Source organism: Drosophila elegans, unplaced genomic scaffold (genome assembly GCF_018152505.1).
Source record: "Drosophila elegans isolate 14027-0461.03 unplaced genomic scaffold, ASM1815250v1 contig_208, whole genome shotgun sequence".
Taxonomy (NCBI): Eukaryota; Metazoa; Arthropoda; class Insecta; order Diptera; family Drosophilidae; genus Drosophila; species Drosophila elegans.
In genome coordinates this window covers 6,987,687-7,015,378 of record NW_024545578.1, presented here as the reverse complement: position 1 = coordinate 7,015,378, position 27,692 = coordinate 6,987,687, and the positions used below count along the sequence as shown (strand labels likewise).

The 27,692-nt window shown below is 37.6% G+C and overlaps 2 protein-coding genes across 6 annotated transcripts; both read left to right on the top strand.

The window, feature by feature from the left end:
* Nucleotides 1-6,742: 6,742 nt before the first annotated feature.
* On the top strand, nt 6,743-21,249 carry LOC108145983 (protein Teyrha-meyrha). Of its 5 annotated transcripts, none has more exons than XM_017271721.2 (9): nt 6,743-7,118; nt 13,339-13,614; nt 13,721-13,874; nt 17,415-18,037; nt 18,107-18,265; nt 18,636-18,945; nt 19,357-19,627; nt 20,194-20,473; nt 20,664-21,249. In XM_017271721.2, exons 1-9 carry the CDS (start codon nt 7,002-7,004, stop codon nt 20,931-20,933), a joined length of 2,460 nt encoding a protein of 819 aa, XP_017127210.1. In that variant the 5' UTR covers nt 6,743-7,001; the 3' UTR covers nt 20,934-21,249. The 5 variants fall into 5 exon arrangements, with proteins under 5 accessions (XP_017127210.1, XP_017127213.1, XP_017127211.1 ...); XM_017271724.2 differs by having other exon boundaries at nt 13,369-13,614; nt 20,194-20,416; nt 20,664-21,248; XM_017271722.2 differs by having other exon boundaries at nt 13,369-13,614; nt 20,664-21,248.
* Nucleotides 21,250-22,144: 895 nt separating this feature from the next.
* Nucleotides 22,145-25,065, top strand: LOC108145986 (ornithine aminotransferase, mitochondrial). Its single transcript, XM_017271727.2, has 3 exons — nt 22,145-22,543; nt 23,922-24,736; nt 24,796-25,065. The coding sequence occupies exons 1-3, from the start codon at nt 22,221-22,223 to the stop codon at nt 24,954-24,956; spliced, it is 1,299 nt and encodes a 432-aa protein (XP_017127216.1). The 5' UTR covers nt 22,145-22,220; the 3' UTR covers nt 24,957-25,065.
* The last annotated feature ends 2,627 nt before the right edge of the window (nt 25,066-27,692 follow it).

Genomic DNA, 27,692 nt, shown 5'->3' with positions numbered 1-27,692 from the left:
TAGATGTTGAAATCTAGCTTTTATTTATTTGTTTTTAGTGTTGGTTATGAGATAAATATTGTAGCTCAAATAAATCACTCATTATGTTTAAAAAATCCAAAATGTTTCAGAAATCTTGGCTCTTAGCCCTTTTCCGCAACTTACCCCTTAAAATAAAACTCCTGCTGTTGCCGTTGAACTTTTGACCACCAATTAATCAAAGAATATTTTAACAAATTCATTCTGGCAACATATGGAGCCATCGCAGACTGCTTTTTGTTTGGGTATATATGTGAGTGTTTTGTGCCAATGCATCAGCATGTATACACCCACCACCCACCCACTGTAATCCCCCCACACAGCCTAATTTCAACATGAATAATTCGCATTTAATTAGGTTTTTACGCAATTCCAAAATCTGTTTGTTTCGTTGCCAAAGCAAACACATAGGAAACTTTTCAATTCAGAGAAAGAGAGAGAGAGCGTGAAGTGGAAACCAGGACTGTGGCCAGATATTATAAATAATTTTGTATAATTAGACACACTTGCCGTCCGGCGATTTGACATATGAGATCTCGGGCAAGGCCAACGTATCGAATTGGCTGGAAAAGGCTTTAAGTGGCCAAAGGACCCCCATCTAAGGGGGGCTTATCTTGTTGGCATTGCGAAAATCCTTTGGCTGACTTTTGCCACTTTTGCTGCTGGGCTTAGGGCCAAAGGCAAACACAATGGCCTTTATCTGGTAAATTAGCCACAGAGTGTCATAAATTTTCCAATGACAGCGAGACATTGTCAACAGCTCCTTACTTTCTCCGCCTTTCTCCCTGGACCGCAAAACTATTGGCAAGTTATTTTAATTCACTAAGCCAATTAGTGGCCAGGCCGAAGTAAGAAAGGACACTTTGGTTCATTTGCGGTCCTTTAAAGATGGAACGCACCCCGAAGTTGGGTGAAATGTCATCAGGCACACGTGTGCATAAATAAAAACTTGTCATAGGGAAAAAAAAAGTTCATCAAGCCCCTCCGACTAACACTAAACGTGTCAAAAACTTTTATAATATAGTCGCTTTGCGTCACATATAGAATATCTGGAGCCATAAATCCCGCCATGGATTCTTTCGCCTCCAAAGACAAAAGGCTGTTGTCATAGGCAAAGTTTAAATTACTTCACAGGCTGTGACAGCGTATAGTCAGCGCCTCTGCAACTATGCTGGCACATGTGTTCCGGATGAGTAATACTAGTTGCAAACTAAAATAAAGATGATGCATGTGGGACGCCCTCTAGAGAAGGACATATAATTAAGGGAGAGATTCAGCTTAGCAAGGAATTTGGAAAACCAAGGATGAAAACTTTACTCGTACTGGGGCGTGACACGAAATGGGTGTTTTTATTCAAGTCATTTTGCACTATAAAAATTATAAACCTAAAATTTTTTTATCATAAAATAGCAAGGTATTAAGATCACAAGGTTTTAGGATTTTATTTTAAGAATTTTTATAAATATAACGTAGAATGTTCATACTGAGATTGATAAAACGATGTTTGATGTAAATCATCAAATCACAAATTCACTTTATTGTCTTTATTTATTAACATATTATAAAAAATATAAAAATATTACATTTTAGATTTGTAGCTCAATTAAAACACGTAAAGGTATCAACTGAAATTTAGCAAAAAGGCCAAACAATAAACTCACGTAAGATAAAATAAATATCGGAAAGAGTCCCATCTCTCATACAACTTTAATGGTTTTTTCCCATCCTCAGCACCCACGATGGGCTAACAGGCCATTGTCACTGGAGTGACCACAACAAATTGAGCTTATCATTGACGGATTAACACTAAACACACCCACATGCACACGAATTCAGGGATATGCCAAAAGGACGACCCGATGTCCACTTGTTTTTTCGGCTGTGGATGGGGGGGTTGGTAGAAAGTCCGCTTAGATGAGACATAAATCTGCCACACGTAGCCGGCTCAGAGGTTGACTAAAGCGCAAAATTAGCGACGTCGGGAAAAGCATATTGATGAAGCGTTAAGACCACATCACAACAGATGACCCAAACCGTTCGGAAAAACGGGAATGGGGTTGCCAAGGGGGTGAGTGTTGGTCTGCTTGGGTCGCAGGTCGTGGAAAGTGGAAAATCAATGCCGACGACAAAAACATGACAAGTTGATCCCTTTAAGCCGCAAGTTATGCCAGCCACGCACATCACACAGGCTCACACTTAAAGAAAAAGGTGCGGGAAAGGATCCTTAATTTCATTAGTTCGCTTTATTCCTTAGGTAAACTATTAAAATGAAATGAAACTTTTATATATGTTTTAAATAAAATATAAATTTATTTCAATAATAAAGGTTTAATTCTTACTAATATAGAAATTTATAAAACAACTAACTTCTTGAAGTCTTAAAAATTTATTTTTGTCATGTCCTTATTAATGCATGCAATAATCCTCAAAATCAAAGAGAATACGGAGTTGCTTAAACTATTAAATTTAATTTCCAGTTTTTCATTTTTTTTTTAAATCAAAGTTAAATTTTTTAAGAATTTTAGTTCTACAAATCTACAAAATTTTCATTAACACAACCTTTTGAACTCTATATTTTATTGAACAATTTTTTTCCCTGCGCATGGATTTTTATGAGGGATGAGGGGCATGGGGTTGACAAAGTTGACTTTGTTGTTGCTGCGCTGCGTTTTTCTGTCACTTTGTGCAAATGTGTCCTTGCAAATCCTGTTAAAATTGCATTTGGAACATGTCAACATTGCGACTGTGTGCTACCGAAAACCACAAAACAAAAAAATATAAAACACCCAATCCCGAAAAAAGTCTGAACCAAAAGCCATATTAGCTCTTTCTCTTTTCCTCTTTCACACCCACTCCATATCTTATGGGTATACTTTTTTTTACGATTTCGCTTTGTTTCATGCCATTTTTTCGTACATTTATTTCGCTTGTAATTCATTTCCATTCATATTTACATGGCAAAAGTACAAAGTATTGGTCGATTTTTATTCTCCTCCGCCAGCACATTTGTCTGGGGTTTGCGGGGGATTGTTTCCGGGTTCTCTTTTTCTTTTTATCACTTGTTTTTTTATGTTAGACCCATCTGTGTTTTTTTTTTGGTTCTATCCTAACTGGTACTTTTTTTGGGTGGTTCGTTCGAGGGATTGGTTGTGGCAGTTTTGAAAGCCGAAAGGTTTTGGCACTTGTTCTGCGGTTTCAATTAATTCGGAGGCGTTACCAGGATTTGCCTTGAATTTGGGAATCTGGGAAAGCAGGTGTGAAGGATGAGTTTGCGAATAGAATTATGCATAATGGTGGCTCTGTTTGTCGAACAAGACAGGATTACCGCCTTCTAAGGTCGATAAATCAAACAGGCTGGACCAGGAAAACTCATAGGAAAGTATTTTTAAGGCAGTTAATATGGAAATTAATATTTCAATCTGATGTATTTTCTTATAAATGGCTAAATATTGGTCATTTCCAATTGAAGTTATTATATCATTATATTACAAAAAATGTGCTTTAAAACAAAAAGTAATTTAGAATATTCAGAAAACAATTGTATTATAAAATCTTCTAAAAATGGGGCAATTATTTCGGAAAATCGATTGTGTACACTTTTCAAAAGATAGACCCAAATGACAATAAAGCGTTTTTTAAACTTAAGTTTAATCTTTATCGTTTGTGTACGACATGTCTTTAAAGGTAATATTAATAAATTGTTAACGAAAATATAACTTAATTTAATAGAAAAAAAAGATTAATGTATACTGACAAAATCTCACCCCACACTATTTTAAAAATAATAAAAACAAGAATCAAATCCAATAATTTATGTACTAACCATAAAATGTTTACCAATTAATATCAAATTTGGTGGAACTACAAGCGTCCACTTATCAGACTGTATCACGTCACCTAGGCAAACTGAATTATGAGAAATTGTTTGCGAAAATAAAAAGGAAAGATTATTAAAGAACTGAGCAAAGCTAAAGTTGTAGCAGCTGCTCGGCCACTACATAAATTAGTTGTCAGGCCAAGTTCTACAAAGTACATACTAACTGGGGAATAAGGAGGATGGGCGCATGGGGGGAAGGGGGTTTGAGGAGGTGGCCAAGACAGACGACAGTTGGTTATATATAGAGCCGCGCCCACACACCCGAATGATAACAAAAAAGAAATCGGACCAGAGACAAGTATTTAATTTTGTAGCTAGAAAGCTGACAAACTGACAAGGAGAAGAATAAGACGGCGGTGTTGGTGGGAGTGGAAATAAGTAAAGGCAATCAGCAGAGTGAAGACAGCACATAAATAAAATGAAAAATCTACTGCCAACCCGAAATGCAGTACAAGTTCCTCTGTACATGGCACTAACCCTACGAGTAGCCTCCAGATTCCACATCCCACACCCCAGATACCAGTCGGCAGTCGCCAGTTACTGGTTACCAGTCAGCAGTCGAAGGAAGACTTAGTTACCTCTTTGGGGGAGAAGTTGGGGTGGTACAAGGGAGGTCCACTCTATGTACTAGAAATAGACACATAATGTAGGCTACCTCCAACGTCGGCGCATGCGCTCCAAACTCCCAAGCTTCCCTCCTAGCTATCTCACTCTGGCACTCCCAATCCCCAGCACTCTCGTTTGACTTCTTTCCTTTTTTTTCACAGTGTCCAATATTGGGGTCTCCCTCCATCTCCCCGTACAGAGAAAAATATTCATTTTAGGATTCAATAGAATTTCGGGGTTTTGGTTTTTGGAATTGTCACCCAATTGTTACTAACAATAGGAAAATTGTAATATTTTTCATTGGCGTTGTAAAATATTTCTGGAAATTCGTTTTTTCTTTACTTTTTATTATTAATTTTCATTTATCTTAGGCCTTTTATACGTTTTCTTTAAATTATACAAACTGGAAAAAAATCGTACTATCAAATATAATTATTAGGATCAACATTAATGTGTACTTTACCAACTTACCCATCTGGAATTATCATAAATATTAAATAACTTAAGAACAACTTTTTTCTAATAGAGAATAAAACACTTTTGTAATGGCTATAAATTTACTGACATTTTCTATTTTTTTTCTCTGTGCATATAGAGCTCCCGTTCCAACTTACCACTCCCTTATACTCCTCCCACTCCACAATATCGAGAACTCCCTCCCACTGACAGAGATGGGTAAAAAACCGAAAGGCAGGCTGCTGGAAATTATAAAGTGCAAACTTCTCTGCTCGCACAGGAATTCTTAAAATGTAAATTTAATGAGCAAAAAATTAGAAGAAATCTTCCCGAGAAGATACCCCGGCCCAAAGATGGTAAAAAGAAAATTTACTAGCCACCAATTAAAGAAGAGGGGAGCGAGTGGTGTCAACTGCCTCGATTTGACAGACAGGGCCCCATAAACATGTCAGAAAGGTTTTCGCATTTTTTACACGAATCTCTAGACCGCCTCCCCGCGGTCCTGACCATCCAAGTAAATTGCAAGGAAAATACTTTATTTAGTTAGTCCGGCATATTGGAAATCACAGCAAACCCAACGAGGTCGAAATAAAAAGTAGCGCGCCGATGGGTTAAGCTTTTTATACTGTCCCCTGTTCACAGTGGTTGTTGTAGGTTGCTCCTGTGCTGTTGCTGTTGTACTTGTTGTAGTCTCAGTTGCTGTTTGTAGTAATATTCTGTGACAACTATTTCTGGTTGTACGTAGTTTGTTGGTTAGTTGACTGTGGAACAAGTAAAACACTTTAACAAAATTATAAAAAAATTATTTTTATTTTAAACATTTTCTACAACATTGTATTTCTGTATCATTGAATGATATAAGTATCGATCCTATTAAAAAACCCTTATTCAATAGCTGTAAACCTAAATGTTTTAAGTTCGGGCTTTCAATTATTTATATCCAATACTCAAAAGAAAAGATAAAGAAATAAAGAATTTGTAACTGACAGGTGGAAACGTGGACAGGAAAATATTTGCAGGAACTTATAAAAATATGACGTTGGAAAAATGTAAATGTAAATAATTCGTTTATAATTTGTTTAAATTGCTTAATATAGGGAACGTGCTTAAGACAAACTACCGTATCAGAAAGTTCCCAATGGCCTATTAAATTCCAATTTCGGGAATACCCTACTCCTGACTTATTTTTGCCACTTCTCGCCCAATAAATACCACAGTAATGCGCTATATTAAGTGGACGGTGTGCAAAAAGCCAGCTGCAGGGGCAAAAAAGAAAGAGACTACTTCCAAGATACTTTTGTCCAGGACAGTGTCCGACAAACAACAACAAAATGCCAGAGCCAAAAGTAAAAATGCTTCCCATACGGTTTATTTACACAAAATGTCAGAAGTTGATGTGGTGGATGGGGTGGGGGACTTGGAGGGGAGGTGGAAATCCGGGGAGTACCAGTACCAGGTGCTGGCAGACAAACAGGCGTACAATGGCCAACGGACAAACATGCAACCATTTTGGAATAATAATAATGCAGCGGCAAAAACAAACTCACTGACTAAAGAGGTGAAATATAATGTAAAAGTACTACCGGAGTGAGAGTGGGCGTGCGCGAGAACGGGATGGCGATAGTGTAGCTAAACCGGTTGTGGCCATTAGCCAATCAGAAGCGTCAAGGCGTTACGCAGCGACGTCGACGCCGACTGCGCAGCAGCGAGGCTGGAGAAGAGGAAGCAATCGGGCCGACTAACGGCAACTGGTTTCCAGGCAGCCTCAGTTGGATTTTTGCAGCGCGTACGTGCGGGTGTTCTGCGTCGAGAGAGCAAGTGAAAGCTAAGGAGAGAGCGAGCGAGCAGTCAGCTGATCCGAATCATTGTTTTACCGACGCGCAAATACAATAATTCCCAACAGTTTGTTCAGGATAGAAAACCGAGTGATCTTTCCATGTGCCAATAATACTAAAACACAAGTGAAAGTGAGGTTATGAGTGCCCCCTAGTGCCAAATCAGTCTAAACCAAAAAAACCAAAACAAATACAAAAACGAGCTGCAGATGGAAAGCAACGCATTTGGCAGCAGCCATTTGCCATCTCAAGCGCTCGTTGTCCTCTCGGAAGCCGCTTCCGGTTTGCATGAGGCTCTACGTGGTCAACGTCCGTTTCCATCGAGAGTAAGTAAAGGAGCACTAAGAACTCCTCAAGAAAAGCTAACACAATCCGGACAACTGCTGATTGGAATCGTCGAACCGATCCGATCCGATCTGATCGGACGGAGGGGACATATTTATGACAAATCATAAAGACTGGGGGCCGGTAGCCGAAATGCCGAAAGATGTCATAAATCAGCACACCGCTCGGGCAGAAGAATCAGCGGCAAAGGCAAAATGCCCACAGCAACCAAAACAATGCTGCATTGTAAAACAACAAATCCAACCAGAACTTCCAAGTGAACTTCCAATTGGAGATGCGATTAGGGATGACACCGTGATTGCAGATCATGCACTCAATTAACGTTCCATTTATGATGGAGAAAGTGAACAGAAAGCGCTGCTATCTCTTCTTTTAAGTGCAGTAAATATGGAGAAAGAGTTTGGAGATATAACTTTCTTCAAATAAAATATTAAGCAATATATTGTTTAGAGGTATCTTCATACTAAGAAATGTTGGTTTGTGAAAATAATTTACGCATAGGAAGTTGTCGATCACTGCTACAGATGAACTTAAATTTTTAATAAATCAACTAAAAAATATAAAGACGTTTAGTATTGTTAATTAACAGTAATTTCTTTTTTTAAATAATAATTTTTAAAGTTAGTACATATAGTGATGTTAAACTCCCTTTTAAAAGAATATAGTCAAACTTTAAAATAGCTGATTTTACACGATTTCGAAATTTCAAAAAGCGAATGTTTTTAAAGTATATTACTCGTTAGGTAGTGTTCGTACTGTTTTTTGATTACCGATATTTGCTATACCTATATAAGTCGATCACGCTCGCATTTCCAATTCCGCAGTCAGTCAAGAGGCAGATTCAGAGAGTTCGTCGTCGCATTCCGATCAACGAATGCGTTTGCAAACGCCCCATTGTGTGTAGATTTTTGCGACGAACAGATTTATGATAGCTTCAATTCCGAACTTCAACTCGGGCCTGATGGAAGCGGGCAGCAGTCGCTGCCACTGTTAACTACTGGTCCGATCCCACAGAGAAGCTGGCTATTTGATTTGGTTGGCAGTCGGCTCCTCCGCCGGCTTCTTGGCCAGCTTCTGCTTATTTTGCTCTGGCTGCCTGTCATCATTGTAAACATGAGCAATGATCTTGACGCTGATGCTACAAATGATGAAGAACTCGAGCACTGATGATGTTCGAACAGTTCGAACAGCTCTGACTCCCGGAGAAACTGGTTATTCCAACTGGAGCCAGAAGACGGAATTGAAATTATATCTCTGCCTCTGCATAGCATTGAGTAGCGTTAAGATATGTTAAACATGACAACAATATGTCCTCGGCTTTTAGATGCGAGTTGGGTTCGAAGGAATTAAAGTTATTTCGTATGGAAGATTGAAGAAACTGCAATGAAATAGAATGGCACGATTTTGATCGTATTTAGTATTTAGGATTCTTATTTAAGAACGTTATATTCAAAATAGTCAAAACAAATAACGATTGTAATGTATAAGCCTGTTTAACAACAAACCTATGAAAGAACAAAGAAGTATTTGGCAAAGAAACGATATGTTATCCTAAACTAAAATATTCCCTTACCTTCCCACCAATTTTACTTCCTCCAACAACGACAACGGCTACAAAAGCCACTGCACCACTCGCTTATCTACCCTAATTTATGAAACCATTTATAACCAAGCATAGCCCAAACAATAAAAATTAATAAAAACAAGCCGAGCAAGCATATTAAATGCAATGTCAAATGGTTTAATATCGCCTTCTCCTTGTTCTCGTGTCACTTCTTTTCACTGCTTGTGCACGGACCTCTTACTTTAACCACCAACCTGTCTGGGTGGGTCAAAAGCAGCGAAAAGAAAACCCAGCGGGCACCATAACAATTTTGTAACCACAACAGCAGCAGTAACAACAAAAGGTAAACAGACTGACCCCTTCGCAAAAAAAAAAAAAAATGGCAGAACGAAGTTAGGGTGGGCAAAATTATGAGACTGAGTCGGGCCAGCATATGAAAAATAATTCTTTTTTTTGCCACTTATTACCACAAAGTATGTGTAGGTGAGTTGTGTGCATATGTGCGACTGTGTGTTGGTGTGTGACTGAGCTTAATTTAATTTATAGCAATTTATCAAGAAGGCAGCTAGGGAGCAGGCGGAAAAATGCGAAGGCATCGAGGCGTTTAACAAGAAGCACTCGTTGGTAGTATAATGCCCAAATGGTCAGTGATAGTTGGCTTGTGGAATGCCAACGGAGGAAAAAATATGTGAGGAGATGTAAAATGGAAGATATCAGGAGACTTACATAGCTGTTTTTTAAAAAACGTGGTATTTGTAAACAATTAATTGGAAAAATATTTTATAATCGTGCTTTAAAATGTGCTTTTAATTTTGTTAAAACTTTACATATTTTGTACAGATTGTAACAATTAAAAATAACGATACAGACTAGTATAATGTTTTACCTTCTTAACAAACAGTACATTTCGAATTTTATAAAGATTTTACATTTTAATTGGCAAATGTTATTCTGAGCAAATTTGTTCGATTACAGAGAATTTAAATTAATTTGTGTTAATTTTTTTTCACTTTTTTTTCCTCTTAAAAAATGTTTTACTTTTTTAACAATTTAAGATTGTATTAATAATACATACGTGTTATTAAAAAAAATCAGAAATATATTTAGATGCTTGATAGTAAATTAGTTTGCTAAAAGAGATCAAATCTTTCCGAAAAAGGATAACTTAATCAAAACTTTCAAATAAGTTTTTATATTTGTATTACTAAGACTTAAATCTTTAAAACCTTTCTAGTAATAACATTGTTCATCACTTTCCCCCCGAGTCAAACGCCCCAACGTATGCTATACCATATATTTCCATCACAATTTTCCGCTCCTTCAGTTCAATCACTTGGGGCCTCGAAAAAAAGCCACAGACGAACAGGTTAAGGCTCGCCATAAACATTTAGTTTGCGAAAATTGCCAATTGGTAAACGTTTTTAGTATTACCAGCCAACTCCAACTGCAAGGAGCTTCAGTTCGATCTGAGCCTCGTTTACTCCGTGTTAGTGCCACAAATTGAGATTTATTTGTGGTGTTGGTTGAGTTGGCTAAGTTGTTTGCTTTACCTCGTGTCCGTCTGCTGACGCTGGGCCGTGTTTTATGGCCAAGTTAAGCGAAATTGGCAATTGTATGTAGACAATTGCTATTTGCCACTCGTTATCGTGTTGTTGTAATTAAGCTGTTATTGTTGTTGGCTGTCATACTAACATATATATGTTGCTATATGCCACTGCAGATGAGCGTTGCACCGAATAAGTACGATTGTTGCGAGGGGTCGCCCGAGGAACACCAATAATTCAAGTGTTAAAAGCAAACAGAACGAATTTATGCAAATCTGGGCACAGTCATCCCCTTTTTTTGGCGGATAAGGAATGTTACAATTTGGGATAACAAATCACCCGCCCGACGCTAATAGAAAAGCAAACAAAGAGGGGGAGGACCAAAAACACAACATTATCCAAGGGATGGCACGAGCACCTGCTCCTGCACTGGAAAAATTTGAGATCTTAGTTTCATAATTTCTCCATTTCATATTTTTTCATTTAAAATAATGTTGATCACCACTGTTGTCGGTTTCAATTCCGATTAAGTTCGTTAAAATTGAAATGGCTTGATTGTTTCATCTTTATTTATAAAATAGTACTTTAAAATTGAAATTTTTAAGTTGCTTTTTCAGTAGAATATTTGTTATAATTTAGCAAACACTACACCTGTATAAAAAATAAACACACCTGTATCCGATATAAATTATAAAATACAATCTGTAGAGATTATAAAATCGGTTTGTAAACCTATTCTTTGAGAAATTCATTTAAAATTAAAGTATTATGTTCGACTATGTGAAAGTTATAAAGTATATGGAATGGGTTTTTTAGAGACGCATTTCTATTAGCACGAGTTCGAAACATTAAGTTCAAATTTTGAAATGTTTTCTTTTTTCTCTGTGCATGGCAGCTTTGCACTGATTAACGGGCATAAATCAATAGGCACAGTCCGAGCTGAAAATTCTTCAACACGTATTGTATTAAAAAGTCATTTGGAATGAGAGTGCCAAGTGGTTGACCACTTCTGTTGGAGGTTATCCAATCCATCCCCAAGCCCCCCAAACAGCTGCTGTCCATGCCGCAGACTTAGACAAAGTGCAACTCATGCGGTTGCAATCCCCCAATTCTCTTCACCCCACTGACTTGCAACAATTTAAACCTAATGAGCATGGGGATGATTCGCCTGGTGATTATTCAGACCCGATATGGCAACATATGCGTCAACAGTTCGCCCCCAAATTAAGGTGCTAATTTCTCCTGATAATCCTTAATTTATGGGACTCAACTTGGGTACAGCGTGTGACCAGGATTACGATAGCAATTAACAAGAACCAGAGATCAGATTAACCAACTGTCGAAGGAGGGATTTTCGAGTTTAATTGATGAGATTGATTGACCAAAAGGTAAATTTCTTATTGCTAGAAAACTTAATGATAGACAACTTTATATAGTCGGGTTGCAAACATTTTTGAATTCTTAAAAATCGATTTAAAAGCATTTTTAAAACTATCTAAGCTTAATATTTACCATCTGAGTTTCAAAGCTAAAGTTTCTCATCTACCCAATTCCATTTTTACAATGTAAGATGATACTTAAATTATATCTTAAATGGGCTATCCCACAAAACGACCTAAAATGAGAATGCTTCCTCAACTAATATATTTCCTATAATTTTCTCACACTTTTCGCTGCAAAAATACTTTCCTTGGCAGACAAATTTGTATGTAAATTTTTTCCATAGCCAAGTTTGCAATGTTTTCGGGGGTCGGGAGTGGAATTAGAGTGTGGGCGAGGGTTAATACTTGTCACACATGTCGCTGCTTATGTTATACTCATATCTTGTCTGTGTCCCAACACTCTTAACGCTTAACACTCGTCAGCCTCAATTTGTTATGAACGCTGTATTTTCTGTGGGTTATCTGCTGTGGGTGAACTTCCCCCAGACTAGCGAAAATCCCAACTCACCCTTCCCATGTTACCCATATCATTTGCCAAAGTCTTTATACGGGAGTTTTGGGTCGGGAAATGTGGATTGGGAGTGGGAGTGTAAGCATTTTTCTCGTTATTTTACACCCCATTGGAAGTGAGCAATACCCCACTTCCCTTTGAAATTGACACAGTTTATGGCAGTGTTCGATATCGTAATTCTAAAATCTCTCAATTTAACATTTATTTGTCGTAAATTAAACATTTTTGTGCATAATTTGTATCGATGCAAATCCCATGCATACTTTGGGGCGTCTTCCGTCTTAACTCTTGGGAATTGGATTAGGTTTTGCCACATTTTGCCTGAATTTTACCATCATATCGCCCTAGCATATGTTACCTATCTGGTAAAAGTGTTCGTGTTTAAGCCTCCACCTGCCATAATTGGCTAATTTTAACGCCAAGTCATGTAGCACACATAATTTGTTGTGGGTTCCGTTGTTTAGACTGGAGTAATGTGCAAATTTAACGCTCACTTAACTTTTAAAAGTAATGCTAAACTCAAACTTTTTATACTATATATATTTTAGTTTCGAAAAGCTCTTTGCACACGGTTCAGTATTTGATAAACGATTTCTTAAAATAAATAAAGTTCTGTTGTAGTTTAATTTTTAAAAACGGAGTTATATAAAAAAACAATAAACCTTTTAAAAAATCGAAACAAATAAATATTTCATTTATTGTTAGTTTATGTTGTAAATTAAAAAACGATAATATATGTATAGTTTCTAAAAATATAGTGTTCTTAAAATCAAAACTCTCAATGATGTGTACAAATAATGTTTGGTAAAGGAATGCATTATTTTAAAATCAGAACAAAAATTTCACGACCATGAATGAAAAGCACTTGTGTTATAAAATCACTCATTAATGTGGCTAAAAGTATGCAGTTAAAATAAAAAAATATAAAAATAAATTTGTGTGTAATTGATTTCAAAACAGAGTGATACCGTTGTCACCATCCCAATATTTTTTTTGTATTCTTTATGCAGTATTTTATTTATCGAATCTTCTCTCTTAAGGCAAATCTTAATCACCACCCAAATATAAAATCAATAAAAACACTATATTTGCCTTGACTCTACAATGTTTTCCTTACTTCTTTCCAACTATACTTTTTAGGTAATCCCTTTCGATTTCCCCCTTTTCCAGTTACCTGACGCCAAAGATCTCCACAACATGTCACTAGTCGGCAACTACTTCAATCCTCACCTGCTGCTCAATCACGGGATGTTGGTGGCGAACGGAGCTGCGGCAGCGGCGGCGGCCGCTGGAGCGGGACCGGCCAGCTATTTTGCCAGCGATCGGTCGCCGCTGGGGAAGCCGTCGGTGCTGTCCAACTTCTCGCTGCCGTCGGCCTTCTCACCGCCCAAATACATTGGCATATCTCTGGATCAGGTGAGGAAATTCTTTTCAAAAGGAAAAAACAGAGCTGATAATCGACGGAAGATTGACACTTGTCATAATGGGATTTGCACGATTTCGATTTTTCACCCCCCGGCAGAATCTGTTCAATGGCAGCGAATCATTTCGCACGGATTCGGCCAGTCCCACATGCACATCCCATGAATCCATGGAGGGATCACAGGATTACGATGCCGTTGAAAAGGGTGAAAGTCCGCGCAGTAATAATTCTCAGGATCCCAGGGATTTGAGACGTAAGTAGGGTGCTGCAACACCACCACATTTATTTATTTAGCAAAATTTACATCCAGCAAAAAGAAAAAAATAGAGAAAATTTGCATGTTTGCGATAAAAGGAAAAACTTTGAGTTGAGGGCTTTCGATTTCCCTTTTTTTTCGTACTGATAAAAATCGCCAGGCGTATTTGTTTCAATTTTACTTTTTGCTGAGCAATTTTAACGCATCAGTAGGTTAACTTTGACTGGCAGGCGTAAGGACAGCGACAGGATCTCTCCGACCTCCAAAAAAAACTCCACTTCAATTTGTTTTTTATTAGTTTTCTCGAGCTCAGATATTTGGCTTTAATTTCACATATTTACCTGGGGGTTGTTCCTGTCTAGCCTGGCCTTAAATTTACATCCTTACTTATTCCAAAAAGTAGGCTAAACCGAATCGGCTGCAAATGCGTTGCTAATTGGTCTAGCAAAGCTGTTCGAGTTAATCGCCTTATGACAAAAATCTGGCGGCAGCATATGAAAATGATAAATATGAATGCAAATGAACAAAACAAATGCGGATGAGAAGGATATCAGATAAATGACAGGGGCGTAGAATTAAGGGGGAAAAGATAGAGTCTTAAATGGCTTGAAAGTTTGCAAGTTAGCAATATTTATTTATTATTCATAACCGTACATTTAATGTTTACAAATGTTGTAGAACAAATTGCTTAAAATAAAGCAATGACTCAATATTTAAATTCATTAAAACCAAGATACCATATATATTTTCTATTAGACCTATTGTGTGCTAAATTCTATTGACTGCATACTTTAAACCTTATAAAAAAGTTACAAAAATTTTAATAAACAACTTCGCATTTTAAATTTAGTTAGATAGATTTTATTCATGATATTGCACAAATATATATAATTTTTTAGATACTGGAAGCAATAATATAATCCCCTTTTCCCGCACCCCTGTCCAAAAATACAGACAACTCTTTATTTAACTTTTGGCTGTTATTTGCCTTTCAACTTAAGCCGGAAAACCAGTTTTATCCCTGATCAACCCAAACCACCCATACTCAACATGTGGATTTGTGTTTAACTTTTGGATTATGCGAGTAGTCGTGGATAGACAGGATGGCCATAAATTAATTTCGATAAGTAATACACTTTTAATTAGCTGAAACTGCAGCACAGGCGTTCGCCATCTATCAATGGGTTAAACTAACTAGTGGTAAACAGCGAGCGGAGCTCATTTTAACCCCTCTTTGCCTTTTGCCGGGCAAAAGTCAAAAGGCCGTGCCAAAAGTATTCGAAGGCAGCAAGGGGTTAAGCAAAGGGGTGCATGTCGTAAGTGTTTTAAATGGCACAAGGATACTCGACTGGAGCAGGCTTATTGAAATGTAACATCAACCCCATTCCAAGAATCCTAACCACTTGACTACAAAGTCAAACCGACGGCACATCCTTTCGGGCTCGTGTTCGGCACACGAAGACGTCCTTTGGTCCCGGGCTAATTACTCATTCACGACTTTTGTGGCAACTCTTCTGCAGGCAATTATGCTACCCATCCATCCACTCGAAGATCTCGATCCCATAATGTTTGCTCATTTATTTGTCGGCTGTTGGACACACTTTTTTCCCTGGCATATTTCACAATTCGGTTGCTTAAAGGATGCGCAAGTGTTGCAAATCGCTTTGATTTCTTTGTTTGCCATTGTTATGACGAGCGTTATTATTATTATTATTTCCCTTCGCGGTTTTTGTTACTCCGATGATGTATTATATTGAATGCACACTTGGAATTTTCATATTAATTTCTGTAATATTAATGGCATCTACAACCAAAGGGAATAGCACAGTACAGCGGCATAAGTCATAATTCATGTAACGATATATGAAACGCCCATTTCTCGGATGGGGAGGATTATGAAATAGCATCGTTGAACACGTGTCCTAAAAAGGAAGTGGGTGCAGTGGGAGGTCATTGAACACTACAATTTTAGGGAGTTAAGTCAGTCACGCAGGAAAACTATATATTTTGCATACTGCACTGGCGGAAGTTTGAATTTTTAATAAATTTACTAGAAATTCTGTTTGAATTAATTATTAAATCCCTTTAATACAAAAACTCACAAGATATTTACATAACATAAAAATGTTTATGTTTTATTTTAATAAAGTTGAACTTGTGACACAAAAATCTAGAAATACACCTATTTTTTTTATTTAAAAAATAATAATTAGGAAACTAGCTTTGTCCTAATTCAATTAAAAAAATGGATCTAAAAAAGTTTCGAACATTTATAACCAAGGGCATATGTTACTTTCCGCACTCTTCAATAATTTATAAATTATTTAAATGGTGGCCAACTATAAATTTGTTCTTTATAACGAAAGTGAATGCGCAATAAAGTGCCGAGCTAATTTGAACAAAAGTCACGATTCTGATGTATCTCTATGTATATTAAGCATATCCATTCGAGTGTTGCTGATGGGCGCGGTTAACCGACATATTTTGCTGGACAATAATTTAGAAGAATATAATTCAATTCAACAATTGTAGTTGGCCAGCTCCACTGGGTCTGTTGCGACCATATTGCCATATATTTATTGTAATATTATTTTAATTGCTGGGACGCAGTCACGTGCAGAATGGCGGCCAGATTTTGTTTGGTGGGTTTGCAGCAAACAGTTTGTATTTATTGTGGTTGCCGGTGTTTTTTTTTTTCGCCTGTGGCTGCCGAAATACGTGGGGTCGACGTGTGTCTGACATCGGCAATCCTGCAGCGGAGTTGTGTGTTTGCTGCTTTTGCCAACAATTCAGATTCTCTTCGAGAATTACGAGCTCCAATTAATTTTTTTTTCGACGTGTTAAAAAGAGGCATGAGGCAATTAGAAAAAGGCTGGAAAATTTATTGGTACGATAAAAGTGGGGAAGGTGCACTTGGCAAAATCATGACGGTTGTAAATATTAGGTAAAAGGCTAATACAAAAATGTACCAAAAATTTAGATGATCACTAGATATTTTAATATTTAAGAAGTTATTTAAAGGTAAAAGTAAAGGCAAAGGTAAATAAACTCAATAGTTCAACTCCCTGTATTTATGAGTAAATTAAATTTAATTTAAATTTACTATAAAATATTTTCTTCAATAAAGAAACATTGGTTTGGTTTCTATCTTGGTTCTTGATGTTGGTAGAATACCAATTTACATGGCTAAGGAATCTTTTCCTCGTTCTTTTTATTTTTATTTAGCATTTGTGTCATTTTAAAACGTAGAGCAAAGGAACTATGTTTGTAAACTAATGAATACAAAATCATTTTAATTTTATGTGTAGCACCGTATCAATTAAATAAGCCCAAATAAGCTGGGGAATAATTGTAGCTTTAGGAAAAGGTGTTCTTCCATATTCACTGACATACACAGCTCACAATTTCTGCCAGTGCATGGAAATCAAAGCGAGTTTGCAGTTTACCATTTATACCATAGCTTCACCACTTGATTGATGTTTGTGGGCTTGACTAGAATTTACCGATTTTACGCCCTCTTCTGTCCCGACCCCGCAGATCTGCATAATGCGGGGAAGGCCCACCAGGCACTGGCCACCTCCTCGTCGGCGTCCAGCTCCTCGTCCTCCTGCTCGACCAGCAATCCGGCCATCAGCACGGCACCGAGCAGCGTGGCCGTTTCGATGGCCAGCCACCTGGCCGCCTCGTCGCCGCACCACCACCCCCACTCGCACGCCCACTCGCATCCGCATCCGCTGGCCCATCCGCACGTCCATAGCCACCACCATGGCCACCATGTGGGAGCACCGCCCGTGTCCACGGCCGTGACGACGCACCACCACATGGCCCATCCGCATCCGCTGTCCCATGCCCACCATGCCGCCCACCACGCGGCCTTGGCCAGTCTGAGCATGGCCGGACTTCGGGCGGTTCCGGGCGGACTGAGCCTGGTCAGCGGACTGCAGGCCGCGGCGGCCGGTGGAGCCATTCCCGAAATGTGCCCCGTCTGCGGCTTGAAACTCAGTGCCGAGGAGTGGCACTCGCACTTCCTCACCGAACTGGACAGGCTGTACAAGCTGAGTGCGGGATTCGAGCGGGCCAATCTGCAGGCCACCTACATGTTCGCCCCGCCATGTCCCGCCCAGGAGAACGCCATTCGCACCAGTCACAATCGCTGGGAGGTAAGTTTCCCCCTTAGAAATATATATGTTTTGAATAGATTTCTAACCCTTGTTCCCCTCATTTTATAGACCTTCCAGAGAATAAGGAACAATCGCCAGAACCGCCTGAGACTCAAAGTTCGCAAGCGCAAATACGGCGAGATGTACATGATGGAAAGTCTTTACTGTAGCAGTTGTCCGATCTGCAAGCGGAAATATGCCTTGGAGACGGGAAAGATTCCACCTGAGGTGAGTCTTATAATCAAACTCAAAATACTCTGCTTTGTTTTTCATTGAAAATAAGTTAAATAAGTAAAATGTACAGGTTGTACCCAAAACAACAATTATATAAAATTATTTAAAATATTGGATAAACCCTCATATTAAAATTATTAATATGTGAACCTTTTTAACAATATTCAGATCGATTTTGGAGAGTTCTTTAAAACTGTAGCTTATCTAAAGATAAGCTTAAGACATACGTTTTAAAGATTAAACAAAGTTTTAGATATGATGAAAACCAAATAAAATTTAAATAATGAAAGAGGGACTTTTAAAAAAAAACAACAAAATAAGAGTCAACTACATAACCTAAAATGTAAATGAATTGTATTTTCAGGACGATGCCAAATCGCAGGAGGAGATCGAAACGGTAGATGTGGAGAGCTGTAACGACGAAGTGCCCGACTCCGGATCTGAGCTAAATGTCCAGGGATCAGGATCATCCGTCTCCGTTCTGCCGCCATCTAGTATGCACAACAGCAACTCGCAGCCGGGCAAACTGGACGGGATTCTCTACCGGACGGGGTGTGTGATCAACCAGAAGGATCCGCATGCCGACGAGCAGGATGTGAGCACCAATGTGGCAACGGCCAGCAGCAGCAGTTGGCCGGGCGAAATCAATCCACCACCACAGGCACATATCAGTGGTAGGTCTCTTAAATTGAACTCTGCAGAGAAAAACTAATAAGTTACATTATATTTAAGTTTATATTTTAAATATATGTATCTGAAGAACATTTCTTGACTTGTGTAAAACAATGTTTTTGTCTTGGAAAACATTTTAGAAAACATAAAAAACTTTCAAATATTAATACGAAATCAAAACATATTGGGGGAAGTAACAGAATTGATAATATCAAATATATTGATTTAAATGCTTTATCTTAAAATGTTTAATTTACTTATTTTAAAACTTTGTACAACCACCTCAATTTTTTGGTGTTTAAAAAAAATTAGAGTTTTATTTCTTTAAAATAATTTTCATTGATTGCTTTATTCTAAGTGAATATTTTTGAGTGTAGTTTTATGCTAATGACTGCCTTCCACTTAACCCCCAGTGAAAACCGTCAGCGAGCTGTCATCCACCACACATCACTACTACAACGCCGATTCCTGCGGAGTGGGCGTTAACGACAACAACAGCAGCAGTAGCACCAACAACAACAGCGGGGGCAACAACAAGGACCTAATGATGGACACGGCCTCGTGCCAAAATGATAGCGATGAGGACGTAATTGTCGACGACGACGATACCGTGAAGATGTCGAGCAAAATCAATTACAACAAGATTCAACGCCGGCAGGAGGATCAGAATGTGGGCAGCAGCAGGTGAGATCTGAGTCATCCGGAATAAAATCATATTTCTCGGTTAACAAAACAGAGGGTTTTAAAAAGCTGCAATCTTAACCATTGGGAAAAATATTATTTGTAGAAATCAACTTAAACTAAAGAATTCTTAATTTACACTTCATAAAAGTAAAACGCAAGTGTATTTAAAGGGTCATTATTCAAGCTTACAAAACCTAAATCTAAATAAAAAGTGTTTCCAAATTTTATATGGAATTTTGTATTAGAAAAGTTATAAGCTAAGAAGTGCTGGATTTAGATAATTTTTCTGAAAAGCCATTTTTTAAGAAAATTAAAAATTTATGTCAACCCAAAATTCACCAACCAACATGGAAACGCAGATTTTTAGAAATGTAACCACAATTCAAAATTGACTATACAGATACTTTGAGACAGCTTTATACATAAGTGATTTCAAAACTAACTTATGACTTATAATAATCCAAAAACTAGCAATAGGGAGTTGCTTAATATATATCTATATATATTCGCAAAATAAGTTAGAAAAATATCAGCATAGCTAATAATGATACCCTTTCCGTTCACAGATCCCTTGAGAACATTTCGCCCGTGGAGGAGCGACCTCGTTCGGAGCCGCAGGTGAGCAGTACTGAGCCGGGACCCATGGACATATCGCACAACAACAATAATAGCAGCAGTAACAACAATAACAACAACAATCCGGCATCGAAATACTCGGAGAGCATGGAGAACAGCCTGTCGCAGTTGTCGTCGATGGGCGTGCCGGGATTAACGCAATTGGACACAAAGGTGGGAATTAGTTCGGATTTAAAACCGGACGATGAAAACAAATGTTTCATTTGTAAGGTAATTTCTCAGTTTGCTTCAGTTCTCACTTTAATTCTCGAGCACGATCTATAATACCCCCTATAACACCCCTTTAACTTTCTATTTCTAATCTAGTAATTGTCTACTAGTTATTTGCACACTTAATATTTGATTTAAAAAAAGTTGTAATTGCTATAATTTGTTATGTTATTTTCTTATATATTTCAAGACAGGCATAAAGGATATCAATACGGATGCGTTCCTGCGCGGTCGTAACTTCTATTTTCACCAGAGTTGTGCCAATGTGATGAGCAGTTATCGCTTGAACAAGGAGCTACTGAATCAGGCCCAAAATCAGCAAAGGGCTTCAGGTGGAGGAGGTGGTGGAGTTGGTGGAGTTGGTGGCGGAGGAGCAGGTGATGTGGTGGCCACGGCAACGCCACGCAGCCTTTCACCCGCCCAATCGCCACAGCAAAGTGTGACCCAGGTCATGGAATGAAATGGAGTGAGGGTCAAGGGGTCGAATTGATAATTGCAATCAAAGCGTGAATTTATTAAAATTAATTAATAACATATTGTATTTGAGGTAGCTAATGAAACGCGACGAGCAAATGGACATTTAATTGGGCATCCCCAAAGTAGGCAACACCCCAATTATCGGTTCTGCTATCCCGCCCAAAAAAAAAAACAAACAACAACAAAAAAACACCCACAAAAAATCGAATGTTTTTGCCCTGTATAAATTCTACATGTAAAATTAATTTGTTTTCATTTTAAATGGAATTGGTTTTTGTTTTGTAAAACAATATTTTAGTGCAATTTTTGTGTTGCCTTCTCACTGTCATATATATATATTAAATATATATATATATATATATATATGAATGTACTTTAATATATAATTATGTATGTATTCGTAATTTCCCTGAACGTGCTATAATTGTTAAATGTTTGATTGATAAAACAAAACAAACAATATACGATAAATGAGAATAAATTATCATCTCTAAGCAAAAACTAGTTGTAAATTCTTAAGCCCATAAATTATTTATGAAAAATCAAATAAATATGTGAAAATACCAACAAGATCGGTTATAATATGTGGAATTTAAAAAAGGTAAGTTATGGATAATGAAAATGTGCAAGATTAAGTGAAAGGAAAATTAATATGATTTATAATTCTAACAATTTAATCTTAGTAACAAAATAAATTACAAGAAGATGCTATGGCTGAAAATTTTGTTAAATATATATTTTAATAAAATATGAGAATTTGTTAAATCAAAAAAAAATATTTAAAATATTGTTTCAAACATACTATTATTATTATTTTTATAATATTTTGTTCATATCTATTTCTGGGATAAACAAACCAAACCAAACGAAGCTTTCAAGTGTAATATAATTATGCATATAAAGCTTGCTTAAGCTTTATCAATTTAGCAGTGGAAATTTTCAAGCTGATTACAAAGCATAAATATCAACACAAACAATAACTCAAATTCATAAAGTATCAAATGGAAAATGATTTATATATGTTAATGTGCATAATGATATAGCAATGTAATAAGATAAGGCATGAGAGACATCAGAAAGTAATATATAATATAGAGAACCGGCAAGAGACTGAGAGCAAGCTTCCATTGGGGTTCTCTACAGTTTCGCTACAGTTTCGCTCCGGGTATAAAAAGCACCCGCCCACTGGTAGTAGATTTTCAGTAAGCATCCGAAGCGATCCGCGAGTAGAAGTGCCTTTTACCCATCGATCTTGGAAATTAAACTTATAATGTTCTCGAAACTGACAACACGCGGCATTGCCACCCGCCTCAGCTACTTGGCCCAGAAGACAGCTGCCCAGGAGTCGGCCACTTCATCCGGATCTTCCCTTTCCGAGGCCGTCTATGCCCGGGAAAATAAATACGGTGCCCACAATTACCATCCACTGCCGGTTGCCTTGTCCAAGGGCGAAGGCGTCTTCGTCTGGGATGTGGAGGGAAAACGCTACTTCGACTACTTGAGTGCCTATTCGGCAGTCAACCAGGGCCACTGCCATCCAAAGATCGTCAAAGCCTTAACCGAACAGGCCTCCAAATTGGCCTTGACATCGCGGTAAGTGAAAAAGGCCAAAAAAGAGAGCTGCAATCAAATAAAATTATAGAACAAAGACGTGCCCCCCATGAAAGCTTATCGGCTCCAAACTTTATCAGCCATTTATATAGTATTTAGGGTGGACATGGTTTAATGGATCTATGTCGGTTTAGTCTCAAAATATATAATTTTTACAATAGCTAAATAAAGATTTTTAGATTTGCTAAGAAACACATTGAATTTAGATTGAACTTCGCATTGAACCAAATGTAATTTTTTTGTTAATATACTCTTGTTTGAAATGTTTTGTAACCTGTGTTACAAAATTGTTTCTGGGTTACGTGTCGTATACGCTATTTTACCTAAAATGTTAACAAGGGTATGTTTTTTTTGTTAATGAAACCTTATCTTGCTTTATTTTTTCAAACTATTAAAGATAAAGTCCACGTTAATTTTCCTATATGTATTAGTATACATATTTCTGCCCAATTGTTTGGGACAAAATTTTGTTCGCTCAAGTTTAAGTGCAGATTGCTTGCCCTATTTTCTTTCTGTTGTCAACCGAAAAATTAAACTCAATGATTGCTTAATAACTTTTTCGGTTGAATGGCAATAAAACTTATAGATAGAGGAGAGTATGTCGGGGGCGTTAATTTTTAATGTGTCTGGACAAGATTACACAGCCTTCGAGTAAAATTTTCGGATTATTAAAGTACATTTTGAAAACAACTGTGTTCAAAAAGTCATGTGATTGATTTGTCAACAGTATTTTGGTTTTTTTCCTAGATCATTAAAAAAGCTTATAACAAAAATCATACTGCATTTGTTTACTTCTAAAGTTCCTTTTTTTTACCAAGTATATACTTTGGATGTTGATAACCCCCCGCGGACTAACTGAAATCTTATCAGTAGCTAGAAAATGCGTATATAAATTCTCACTTCTCTGAGTAGTGATTCCACACTTGTCAGAAGAAAATTTATTTATTTTTTTTGTTGCTTAAGTTCTAACTAATGGGTCTTTTCGTTGCCGGTTTTATTTGGTTTCTTTTGGGTTGCCAGGGCCAGATTGTTAGGTTGAGTGGGCCAATAAAGTCAATAGAGGTTCGTTGATAACAAATCGCGAGACCGATGACTTGTTATTGTTTGTTGCGATTTCTAAATTTGGAACTTTATAGAGATTGATAACGCCAAAAGGCAATGTACTGGACAGGAAAGAGGTTTATTGTACTATTTTTAGATGACCAGAATAGTTTTTGACCTATTTTTGAGGGATTATTTTAGCAGTCTTTGAGCGTTTTATAAAAGTTACTTTTAACTTAAAAATTGTACGTAATAATTATATGATATAGTACACAACAACCATTGTTCAACTACTTTCTCTCTATTTTGTCCCACATAGTGCCTTTTATTCAGATGTCCTGGGCGAGTACGAGGAGTATGTGACTAGGCTGTTTGGTTTCGACAAAGTGCTGCCAATGAACACGGGTGTTGAGGGTGGAGAAACCGCCTGCAAATTGGCCCGCAAGTGGGGCTATCTGGAGAAGAAAATACCAGCCAATCAGGCCAAGATCATTTTTGCCCGCAACAATTTCTGGGGACGCACCCTGTCCGCAGTTTCGGCCTCCAATGATCCCAGTAGCTACGAGGGATTTGGACCCTTCATGCCGGGATTCGAGTTGATCGAATACGATAATGTTACAGCACTGGAGGAGTCCCTCAAGGATCCCAATGTGTGCGCTTTCATGGTGGAACCCATTCAGGGCGAAGCCGGTGTGGTGGTCCCGAGTGATGGTTATCTGAAGAAGGTCCGTGAACTCTGCTCCAAGTACAATGTCCTCTGGATTGCTGATGAAGTGCAGACGGGATTGGCCAGAACCGGAAAAATGCTGGCTGTTAATTACGAACAGGTTCAGCCAGACATTCTGATCCTGGGAAAGGCATTATCCGGTGGCTTGTATCCTGTTTCTGCGGTTCTCTGCAACGATCAGGTGATGCTGTGCATCAAGCCAGGAGAGCATGGATCCACTTACGGCGGCAATCCTTTGGGCTGCAAGGTGGCCATGGCCGCCTTGGAGGTCCTGCAGGAGGAAAAGCTGGCCGAGAATGCCTTCAAAATGGGTCAACTGCTGCGCAGCGAGTTGTCCCAGCTGCCCAAGGATGTGGTTTCGGTGGTGCGCGGAAAGGGTCTGCTCAACGCCATCGTCATTAATAAGAGTAAGTTTCTCTAAATTAAACAAATAAGCCATTGCTAAACTTGACTTTTTCTCTTACAGAATACGATGCCTGGCAGGTGTGCCTGAAGCTCAAGGAGAATGGTCTTCTGGCCAAGCCCACCCATGGCGACATCATTCGTTTTGCTCCTCCACTCGTCATCAATGAGTCTCAAATGCTCGAGAGCATCGACATTATCAAGAAGTCCATTCTGTCTATGTAGATTTTCGGATCGGAGCTCTTTTATAGCTCGAATAGCATTTATCAAGATTTATGTTAAGTTTTTTGGAAAGTCTGAAATAAATTACAATTTTAATAATTTTTATATAAAACTTGTAGCTTTTTAATTCCAAAATTGGGAATAGTAAACATTTGTTATATCAGTTGCCTCTTTGTTTCGTAAAAATAATTGCATATTCTTTGGCGAAAGTTATGTGCTAAACATTTAAAAAGGCGATGAAAATAATGCCCTTCATATTTTAAAATAAAATATCATTTAATTAGTGTATGAAATTAAAAGACAAAGCAAACAAAACAAAAGTTTTCAGAGCAAAAAGCGGTCATCAACCAACTTTTGCATATAACTTGACTTGTTTAAATAATTTAATCAAGAAGTCAGATGTCTAAATGTGTAGTTTTGATTGATTTTAGTATCACATCGGAAATATGTTTGTAAGTCATATTATGACTTGAGGATGAAAAAATTATAAAAATCAATGAAAATGGTGCCCATAAATGGTTCATATTTTATTTGGAAATATATTTTACAAATCCATACCCCTCCCGACTGCCAGTTGCCAACTATGTCACGCTCGAAATCCGCTTATAAAAGTCAAATGTAATCTAAACCATTTCAATTTGCCCGCCTGTCTGTTGCCTGAAGGCGTCTTTTGCAGACTACGAGGAGTCAACTTCAAAAAATGCCATCCATTCTTACACCTGTCAAGGATGTCACCGGTAGCCGCCCATTCCCATCCTCCAAAAACCCCACTCTTTTTAAGGCAAGGACTCCCCTTGTTGTGTTTACCGCGGAGCTTCATCTGTTTGGCTTGACGCTTGGCATATTGATTTTAAAGATTTAAATCAGCTCGGGGAACAACAGGTGACGAGGCAAACGATGCCCATAAGTAGGCTAAACATCCCCTCAGGGAAATGAAATTAGGAAGCGGGGTTGGATAATAACGGGCATTCGATTTGTATTTGATTTTTATTGGGCATATTCGATGTCAAATTTGTTCAACGCCAATTGAAAATCAATCGGTGGAAAAAAAGCGGCGCGAAGAAGCTACACTCTTTTTCAGCTAATTAAAAGTTTGCGCATTAAGAAAAGCGAATAAGAAATAAACGCTTATCTTTAATGCCATAAAATGTAAGCAACTCTCGCAGCAGGACCTTTTTGTCCTTCGGTCAAGTGTTAACGCTTAAAACTAAATCTCCTGCGTCTGGCCTTTTGTCCGAATCTGAATGGTCTTCCTACCAAACTGAAACTGTGGCCTGTTTTTATCCTCCTTTTTTTACGGGGGTGTCAAAAGCCACACGACACTTGGACCTTCCCTGATCTTCTTCTTTGTAGTCTGTCCCATAATCTTTGCCTTTTTATCGCCGCCCATCTGTTGATGTCTTTATTAAAAAAAAAAACGAAAAAAGAAAAAAGGAGAGTAAAAGTAGCTGGAAAAAATCCATTTTTAGCCCATTTTTTGTGGGTTTTATTGCTTAGACAAAATGAAGGGAATGCAGAAGGGACACTCCTTAATCATTTTATTAGCAAACTTCAAGTTGTTTCGTCTGCACATAATTAAATAAAGCGTTAAAATTAAAAATCAAGATTTTTTTCATTTTGTTTTTTCTGAAAGGAAGGAAAATATGTTTTAAAGTGTGGGTGTGGGGGAGGAAAGGATATGCTCTCCGCAAAAGGACCTTTTCTCTCAGATAAGCATTACAATGTCGTTAATTCGTTTGCCTTTATGCCGCCGCTCGGAATTCCTTGGCCTAAAGTACCGAAAGGCAGCGATAAGGAGCGAAAATGTTGCGACATTTTCCGCCTGGTAATTGTCCTTGGCAGGATGCGCGGTGTCCAAGTTTATTGCCTAACGACCGCGGCACGTTCCCTTCGTTTTTATATTTTAATTAAAAACCAGCAGCCAACTGAATGGAGGAATCGAAAGAACGGCCAAGAAGTGCTGAAAGGAAGGTAACTTTGGAAAGTAGTTCACTGATTAGCCATTGACATATTTTTTTTTTAGATAACTTGCTGCCTACTTCATTAAAAAACTAAATGGTTGAATATTTTTGTTCCCCACCAATTTATTTAATGGGTAATATATAAATGGTTGTGCCTTTATGTTTAAATTTATATTAATTAATTTAATATTATGTAATATTAAACTAAATGTCTTATATTCTAAAACAATAAATTATATTTAATCTTTCCCTCATTTTTATTCTTATTCGTATTACTTAAATGGATATGTAAATAATTATCTTATATAAATGTTAAAATTTATATTAATTAATTTAATAAGAAAATAAATGTGAAGTTTATTAACTTAATAAGAGTGTTAATGCCTAGTATTTATTTAATATTTCAGAATATAGTGAGACTTAAAAAAGACTTCAAACGCCTGCTGAAGTGTGTTACCGATTCTGTAATTTTCTGTATTTTAAAGTAAACTATATTCAATATTAAGTAGGTTTTTAAAAATGTTGTATTGCAACACACGATAACCATTGAATTTGTCAATCAAAGAATCCCGCTCACTCCACCCAAAATTCCAGCCTCTTCATTGTGCTAACACTTACACGAAAAATCAGCATTTTAATAGGAAATTCGTGCGAAATTCCGATCGTAAATTTATTAGAGCTTAGGTTGGTTGCATTGGCTGCAGGCCTTTGCTGCTCACATGTGTCAACAGACAATTTTCGTTTATTAAGGGGATTTGGTGAACCAAAAAAATAGCTA